General features: G+C 40.2%; 1 protein-coding gene across 3 annotated transcripts in view; it reads left to right on the forward strand.

The window, feature by feature from the left end:
• SPAG1 (sperm associated antigen 1) overlaps positions 1-7,449 on the forward strand; it is a 37,576-nt gene extending 30,127 nt beyond the window's left edge. For all 3 annotated transcript variants that reach the window (XM_030966099.1, XM_030966091.1, XM_030966109.1), the window contains exons 16-19: positions 380-506; positions 3,639-3,803; positions 5,705-6,082; positions 6,250-7,449. In XM_030966099.1, the coding sequence (XP_030821959.1) occupies positions 380-506; positions 3,639-3,803; positions 5,705-6,082; positions 6,250-6,381 (802 nt within the window). In that variant the 3' untranslated portion in view covers positions 6,382-7,449. The remainder of the gene's footprint in view (positions 1-379; positions 507-3,638; positions 3,804-5,704; positions 6,083-6,249) is intronic.
• Positions 7,450-9,613: the final 2,164 nt, after the last annotated feature.

A 9,613-nucleotide genomic window follows, 5' to 3' on the forward strand; every position in this document is an offset into this window, starting at 1 on the left:
AAGTAATAATTAGGTGCAGAAAGCAGTGTTGTTAATTTAATCCAGAGCGCTTTTTTACCCAGAATGGCTGTATAAAATCTGTATTACATTAACCACTATACTATCATATTGTACTAATGTAGGCTCTGCTTTTAAAATATTTGCATACCTATTTAACATCAAGCATTAGTCATACTTGCATTTTGGCTTTTTTTTTCAGGAATTAGCCTTCTCTAAATCCATCCAGTGATGTTCTTGATAGTTAATAGTACTTCAAACAATTCCATCTCAATGTGATTTTTTTAAAGTACTTTAATTAACATTTGTGAGTCTGAAGATGTTGGCACTACAGCACTGTAGAATTACTTATATTGCAGTGTATTCTGTTTTTCTGTGTTAGGGCTCTCTGTTACTTGAAGCTGTGTAAGTATGAAGAGGCTAAGTGGGATTGTGATCATGTTCTTCAGATAGAAGATTCTAATATTAAAGCTTTTTATAGAAGAGCACTAGCATACAAAGGATTACAGGTGAGGAAAAAGAACATGCCTGGTATTCTTAAGCACTTCTAAACTTGCTTATCCCCTTCAAAGGCAATGAGGTAGTTGCTGTCAATGGGTGACTAAAACAAAGTACTCAGTGTGATGATTTATTACTTTGTAGAGCATAAGGCATATATAGAACATTATATAAATATTTTTGCTACATCAAAACCTGCAGGTTGATGAAATAATTTGAGAAAATACAAGAGTATTGCAATAAATAAGGTTTGACTGGAGATTGGTTAAGCGAGTTTCAAATCTGTTCTAATGTTCTAGTATTCTCCTTCTGGGTATCGCAGTTTCTTTTATCTGTCAAGGCATTTACTATAACTTTGCTAATGACAAATGGATTCTCTCCAAGTTGGTCTTCATCTGTCCAAACTAAAATCTCAAGCTGTCTTGGCATCTGCTCTTGTTTAAGTGTCATATTAAACCAGGGTTTTAATTACCATCAATTTCTCTTTCTTCCCCCAGTGCATTACAAGCCTTTGTCAGTTCTGTACTTTGTCCCTCTGTGGCAGTACTCAGCCTTTCCCTTTCCATCTGCATGGTGGTGGTGGTGTTTCCACAGTGCTCATCTTACATACAGTTTTTAGAGTATCCTTTTACCTGATCATCATAAATGCAGACACATTGATCATATCCATCCCGAATGTGACTTCAAATCTCATGTTCCATCACTGAACTATGTTGTTCTCTTTGTCCCTCCCTCTGGTGGCTCCCCATCTTCAGTGATGTTAAATCAGCCTTAACACTCCACAATTCTCCCACAGCAATCCTTGCTCTACCTATCAGCTCTTACTTGGTATTGAATTATCAGCTTCTTGATTTTGTGGGCTCATGATGGCAGCTCTCATCACTTGCTTTGTATTAAATTTACAAGTGTCTTTAAACAAGCATCTGAACTGCTGTCTTCTATGTTGCAGGAGTGGACTGGAGGTCCACCAGATTTCATCATTGTCCTTCAAATGGATGGATGCTTACTCAGACATCCATTGTGTTTGATGCCATAACAAAAAATTAGTGGATGGTGTCTCAGCTTACAAGGCACCTGAGAACCTGTTTGTGCTTAGCAGCATACCAGTCTGTTCTTATCCGATGTTATAATTCCAAATGCAGGTCCTAGGAACGTGATACATTTGTTCCTCTGTTGCAGTAGCTCTACAATTTTTGAAGTGTGATAAGTCCCAATTTGTAATGTTTTTTCTGTAACTGTGCTAAGCTACCTGGTATTAATCATCTCTAACCTTATATTGTTAAACTTGATAAAACATCAGTATAAATGTGATTCTACCAGACAGTAAAAAAGGGTATTACACACCTGTGAAGAAGGCTGAGAATTATTTTTTGCATATCCTAGAAAAAAGTGCTATTTTTGTATTATTGAAAACAACCTGAAACATAGTGTTGATGAACTCCTTCAGAACAGCCTGAGCTGGGGACTCCCAAAATGTTTTGTTGTGGCCAGATTTAATGCCTTCATTATTGCTAATTTCAGGGATGAAAGTGATAGATAAAATCAGATAAAAATACAAAAATTATCTGAAGTTGACCAATTACTCTGTAATGAATAATTGTATGAGATAAAGGCATGTAGTTTGGCAAAGATCTAACTAAGGTGGGAAGTGTTATTTGTAAGTAATTAGACACACATTTAACTAAAAAAGCTGCAGTGGAATTTAATGTAGTAAATGAGGGGTTTTTTACATATTTACCAGGATGTAATTAAAGGAAGATCAGGAAAAAAATGTTGGTGAGGTATGTTAGGCCTGTGACACAGGACCCCAGACAGCATCTCCTGCAGTTTGTAGTCCACCCTCTTGCTTTGGGTACAGTCATCTTGTATGATTTTTGTTGGGCAGTCAGGCAGGCTGCAGTTTTAAATTCAGTAGAGTTGGTTGCTGACCCTTGTTACTGTTTCCAGAAGTCTGTTCCAGAATCTCTTTTCTCTGTAGTTGTGAATCCTCACATCTGTAATTCAGATGATTTAGTTTAATTAGTAGTGGATTTCTCATGAAAGCAACCTGGCCCCTTTGTGCATTCCTTTGTTAGGGGTACATAATTCTCATTCTCTGTGTTCCTTCATGACCAAGCAGGCTTCAGTTCACTGCTGATGTTCTGCAGCCTCTCTGCACCTTGAATACTGGCCACCAGTTTGGAACAAAATGTTGGAAAGAATTTGAGGGACTTGGACACTGGCTCCTCTGTTACAGTTGAGGTGCTGAGGAAGTACCTCAGGTGCTGCATGAGGATTTTTTTTCCATAATACAAATTATTTAATAGTAACCTTATGATGCTGCTTGGGAACAGAAGAAATACTAGACCACTCACACAAGAAATTATGTTGGTCTTTTACTGTCTGCATGGTCTTTTACTGTTTACTGCTGTATTTCATCTTTATTTTTGATACTCCAGCCCTTGAGATGTCTTGATTTTCCTATGTGATAATTCCAGTCTTCCTCAATTGATGCTATTAACTTTGTGACTTCAGAAAATTTAGTTTAAAAATGGTAATTATACATTAAAAAATGGGAAATAAAAGCATGAAACAAATTACAAGACTGATTATTGAGGAACTGTGTCCTAATGCCACTCTGTCACTGTGTTTGTCCTAATCTTGTTTAGCCCAGAGGTCGTAACTTAATCCCAGTCTTCTCAAGTATTAGCAAAATTTCACTCTAAGAGATGGTCTATTGGATTGAAGCCCAGGAAGATTAGATATATCTTTAATCAGTTTAACTCTCTTATTGGCAAAGCAAGTATGCAGACTTACTGGACTCACATTATATTAATTGTGAGCAGTGTTACACTGTAAGTAATTATGCTTAAAAGCAGCAAACTTCAATAATGTGCTCTCTGATCCAGGGAATAGGTTTCTGAGAATAAATTATTTCATATTACATATTTAATTGGAAATATTTAGTTACAGCATATTAACTCATTCTCATTTCCTTTTTCCCCTCTAAAGAAATCACAGAATCAGTATTTAGATTATTTTTGTCTACTTAGTGTCCAGATCCCAGTATTTTTACCTTTCTTACTTGTAAAGGACAGTATATTACTTCAGATTTATTTTTCTAGTGATGTGCTTGTGACAAAAATATTCTCTTCTCCTTACAGAATTATCAAGCCAGTGCTGATGATTTCAACAAGGTACTTCTAATAGATCCAAATGTTGTTGAAGCACAAAAGGAATTAGAGGAGGTAACCCAACTGCTTCACCTTGACAGCAGTGCTGGAGATGGCAGTCAGCAAACACACGGGAAGAAAATAACCATACAAGAGGTGGTGTACCTGTTCATTTCTTAAAAGCAAACACAACAGAAGCGGCTCATTTGAAGAGATACTAAAGCTTTTGTTTGCCCATCTTGAATCTATATCTTTGTGGGGATGGTGTTGTGTGTTTCTTTTCATTTTGAGGGCATATTGAAGGATTTTTACATACGATAAAGCTTGGGCTGCTCACAAGTGTATTCAGAACTACAGCAGGAAGGAAAATAGTCCATTTAGATGGCACTAAACTCGAGGGTATGCTCCTTGTAAACAAAAGCTGCTTAAGCTTTGAAATAAGTTTTACAGCTTGCAGCTGTGAAATAGCAGTTTCATTTTTTAATTCTGTGCTCCTTGGGCAGCCTCTGAGGCTGTGCTGGCAGAGGTCTGTGGTCAGCAGATGTGCTGGCTGCTCTTGTGCTGGTCCCGAAGTTATGGGTCTGAAAAATGAAATCCTACCCTAATGAGCAAGAGTAAAACATCTCTAGGATCTTACAAAAGAAACATGGGATGTAATGTTATGTACAGGATCAAAATGTTAGCTTTGCACAGTTCTGGGTAGAATTAGGTGATGAAAGGATTTTCTCAGTCATCTGATATTTTTGGATTGTAGCTTTGCTGGTTGTTAAAGAATTCTTTTCCCCCTTTTCATTTAAAAATGTATAGTTAAAATACATAGTTACCCGTCTGTACAGTGGTACTGTAATTTGAGAATGTAATTTCAGAATCTGGTATAATGGAAACTGCAGTTATTAATATAGGGGAAAAAATGTTCTTGAAGTACTTCAGGTTGTCACGAGCTCATGGGATTTTATATAACAGGCATAATCTGGTATAGTGTTAGTTAAGCTCTGAGTTGTGACAAACAACAGGACCTGGAAGGTGTTTAGAGGCAGTTTGGGAAGTGACCACATAATTCAGAGACCAGCTAACTACATTGCTGGCACTGGTAATTTTTCTAGGGGTCATGCAGGAAGCATTTATGTTTGCTGGCATCATTACAACTGCCCCTGTGGAGAGACTCCCCTCTTCCACCTGCTGTAGTACAAGGTAGTCTTTTTCCATGAAGACAGACTGCAAAGAAAAACAAATTTAGAAAAATAATTTATCATCATTATTCTTTGTTAATCAAGCTATAATTACATAAAAGACAGTCAAGGTTTCTCCCTTGATTCTAAGGATTGTTGAAAAATAGAACAAAATGTCTATAAGCCAAATGCAGTATTTTCCAAAATTTACTAATCTCCTGTTCTATGCAATATAGTATCTTCAGACTTTTCAAAATACTTGGCATTGACAGACCGTGTTCAGTAAGTTTTAGTCAGGTTATAATAATTTCACAACTCTTGATGGCTTGAAATAGATTTTAGCAAATGTAGTTCGCCCCATAGTTAATTTTTACTGATTCATGAAACTTGATGGAGGTTGCAGTCTCAGAAGTTAAGTGGATAGTGAGGCAGGTTATCCATGCTGAGCTTTCTCTTTCCAAAGCAGGACTCCAAACAGCAACCTGATGCAGGTGCCATGTGCCTGTAGTGCCCTGGAGGCACAGCAGAGAAATAGAACATGGGTGTCTGCTGGCTTGACTCCAGCTGTCCCTGTCTTCTGGAACTTCACATTAATACGTGTGTGGAGTCCTCCTTTCTCCTGGTGCTCTCCAGGGGTGATTCCCCTGTGCAGTCCCAAGCAGTGAAAAGGAGGTGTAAAAAATACACTTTGGATAGTGAGCCTTTAAAGGTGAATTAGAGAGCTCCTGTTCTGGGGGCAGTATGACATGGAAGAAGGTGGGTGCCTTTCTTTGATGAAGAGCAGAGTGCCACCTTTAATCCAGTGCTGTGATGGATAAATGCAGTTTATGAAGCTTCAGGTTATCTATGTGTCCACATGAAGTGATCTTTGCCACTTTGTTTGTGAAGGTGACTGAACCTGATGAACGGGGAGAGGGGCAGTTTGCCACATCAGAAAATGCTGAGGCTCAGCCTGTTGCTGCTGAGGAGGCTGTTCCAAAGGTAGTGCCAAGGAGATCCTCGGAGAAACTCCGCATTCCGGAACCACCCAACGCTTACGACTTTGGTCAGATCATCAATGCACTGAATGCCAATAAGGATAAAGCTGCTTGTGCAGATCTTTTAACAACTACTGATCCAAAAACACTGCCAGTGCTGCTAAGTAACAAACTTGAAGGAGAAATCCTTCTGATTTTTATCCAGTCATTGAAACATTACATAGCTGGAAAAAATCCTGGCCTTGCATATCAGCACCTGTTCTACTTGAGCAAAGCCAAAAGATTTAAGGTAAGAACCTAGACTGATTGAATGTGTACTTAAATGCACAGAAATCTAAAGGAAATTTTCATATCTTAAAAGGAAAAAACACACTGACTTTTGTGTCTCTGTCAGATGTTATGATTTTCACTCAACCTGTGCTGATTATAAAATAATTTGTTGCGTGTTTTTTTCAGGTGGTGTTGGCTCTTCTCAGCAAAAATGAAAAAGAAGAGGTACAACATCTGTTTGACTTACTTACAGAAAGCCAGAGTGATCGGTACTCACTGGAAGATCTTGAGAGCCTTAAAAAGGTTTATGAACTTTAAGAAGTTAAAGTTTATTGGCTGCATGCATATAGTTCATGTTAGAAGATGAATGAATGAACTCTGCAGACTTGCCTGGGTTCAAGTGGGTTTTTACCTGGACTGCTGGAATTCTATTTTGTTTTGACAGCATATGCACATTTAAAACTTGCTGCTCTTTTCTTCTGGTAGTTGTATACATCTCTAGAATTTAATGCCCATCTGTGTTCAGTAACAGAGTTCATTTCATTTGGCATACTGATTTTATTTAGACTCAGAAAAATATATTTCACCTGATATATGCAATGGGAAATACTTTGATGGTACAATAGGTAAATACACTTTTAGTCATCACTCATTACATCATTTTGTGAGTTCTGTGTTCTTGTGATAAAGAAGTGTCTTCAAGATAAATGGGTCAGTTAGCAGTAACTTTGCTAAAATGAGTTTACAAGAAGAGTTAACATTTTTCAGGAAAATGTTAATACTTCTTGTAAAGAAGTGCACTCCTGTGGGCCATCTGTTTGTTCACTACTCCTCGTCTGTACAAAACAGATTTAAATATTTTTGCTCATTACATCTTAACAAAAAAGGTGAATGAATTTTGATTAGCTTGTCATGGAAACAATTATTAAATGGATGGGTATGTTCTTAACAAGTGAGTAATTTTTAGTGCACAGAGAACTTTTTTCCTGTGTGTGCAGGAGGATGGCTGATTTTCTGACTTCTCTTGGGCAGTGACAGAAGAACAGGTAGCTGCACTGCACAATAGAAATATTTAACTCTGAGTTTTGTATTCAGATTATTTAAAATACCAGTTATTTCTGTTTAGAGATATATTTATAAAACTACAACAATTTTTTGGACCAGTATAATTTTTTTTTAATTTCAGGCATTACTTATGTTTTATATTTGATTCTGACAAAGTTCCTTCAAAGGTGAAGCTTTTAAATTTTTCAGATACCCTGATGCCTTCTTTGCACAGATGATATAAATGTATATCAAACTCACTTAGCACTGCAGAAATATCATTAAGAATGTTGTTCTAATGAAAATTTTTCTCAGGTGTATACTAATTAATAAAGTTATTTTCTTGAGAAATACAATTATGGCTTCTTTTCTGCTTGAGTACACTTCAGGCTTGTAATTCTGACATGTGGATTATGAGTTTCAGTTTAGGGTGCCAAGAATGAGGCTTGTAATTCCTAAAGCATCATCAGTATAACTGATACTTAGCAATTAACAGGTTTCACTTTGTGTGTGATCTCCTCAGATTAAGGCAGACCCTAAACTCTGGCTGTTAGGATGTAAAACACCAGCATTGCCTGCAGTCATTTTGGTGATGGTCCTGCCTCCTTCAGCTTTCAGTGAGATTGCCTACTTTTTTAGACAGCATTTGGGAGGGCCTGATGGACAGGCAGAACAATTTCTAAAGACACAGAACTTAGAAAAACCTGAATCAAACACATGTAAGGGACTGTACTGCTGATTTGGCCTGAACATCTCAAGCTAAGAGCAGCAGTCTTCAAGACTGAAGGAGCAGCATTAGACCACTGGAAAGCATTTTGGGGGCAGGGGGTGCAGAATGGAATATCTTTGGGTGGATTTCACTATTTGTTTGACAGGTAAGGGCTGCCTAAGTCAGTTCCTCTTGCCTTGGTCTGGGAAAGTGCGGGAGAAATTTCTGCAGTGCCTCGCAGCTGCAGCTGAAGAGCAAAGGTGGGGTCCTCTGTCAAAGACAATGTCCTTGGCCAGGTAAGGCCGAGTGGCCTCTGCACAGAGGCTGCTGCAGCATCCCAGCTGTGGCACTGGAGCAGCTGCAGGCCAAAAGCAGCTCCTTGCTCACCATGGGACCAGCTGCAAAATGTGTTTTGTGTCCCATGTGTGTAATGGTCAGCAGGAGGAGCCACAGAGCTGAATTACTGCTTTCCTCACTGCTGGGCTGGGAGCCCTCTCCCTGGACAGTCCCTGTCTCCTGGTCTAATTTTCCCCTATTTTTGAACACTCCCATATTTTAAGTCTTGTTTCTCCTCTGTGCTTGGCCTTTATTTATGCTGGGGTTTTTTTTCCCTCTGCCCTCCATAATCTCTTCTGCTGCTTTGGCTGCTCTGCCAGGCAAAGGCAGGACTGTAGCTGCCACCTCAGCACTGTAGTGCATGGCCTCAGTGTGGGCACAGCACCTAGAAACAACTCAGCGGGCAAAAGGGGGGAGCAAGAGCACCCCAAATGTCTTACCTGGCTTTGTGGCAGGGAGACCCCAATCCCAGTATGGTGTTGTGCTCTTGGCTTGTCACTCATCCCCTCAGTGTCAACTTCCACCTCTGTAAAAGCAACCAAACCCAACAGCAGGACAAAAGCAGAAGAGCACTGGTTGTGCAGGTGATGGGAGCAGGGGCGTGATGTGACCCTGCAGTGGCAATAATGCAGCCAGTCACAAGCACAGAGGATGTGTGTCCCAGGCCTACACACAGCCAGCTGCTCCTGGACACAGATCCCTGCTTTTCATACAAGAGATGGCAGCAAGATTCTTTCTGTAGCCACTGAAAATGCAGTCAGTGGGCCAGGGAATAGCACAGGAATGGGGTGGGTCACACTGTAGTTATTTTAATACTTTCAAAGTATTTTTGATGTTTTTTGAGAAGCCAGCTCTAGGCTGACAGGTGCTGCCACGGCGGAGTGTCAGCATGGCAGAGTTGGACCACAGGGCCACCACTCTTCCCACTCTCCCTGCCCAGAGGTGCAGGTGGTGGTGAGAGCTCAGCTACTGGCAAACCACACTCCTTGCCCTTACGTGGGATGTATTTCCACTCATCAGACCCTGCCCTGCTTTACATAATCCAGTTGCACAAAAAAAGGGCTACTCCTGTGTCTGCCAGGCCTTTGAGAAGACTTAGACTTGTTCATTACAGTAAACAAAATAACATCGTTTTGAACAGCAGGGAACAAAGCTTCTTCCGTGCTGTAATCAAGATTTATGACCCAGGTCAGTGTAACTCTGCTCAGAGCCTGTGAGCTGCAGCTCCCCAAGGGACAAAGGGAGGGCAGCTGGAGCAGGGGCTCAGCCTGGGCTGGCTGAGGGGGATGAATTATCCCCAACCCGAGTCGCCGTTCCTTCCCTCGGCCCTCCCCGAGGGCATGGAACACACTGCAGTGCAGACAAAGCCTCCAGCTGTGGCAGTGCCATTTCCTTGCGACCCTGTGCCACTTCTGTGGCAGTGCCATTTCCTTGCAAGCCTGTGCCACTTCTCGGCTGCTC

Source organism: Camarhynchus parvulus, chromosome 2 (assembly GCF_901933205.1).
Source record: "Camarhynchus parvulus chromosome 2, STF_HiC, whole genome shotgun sequence".
Classification (NCBI taxonomy): Eukaryota; Metazoa; Chordata; class Aves; order Passeriformes; family Thraupidae; genus Camarhynchus; species Camarhynchus parvulus.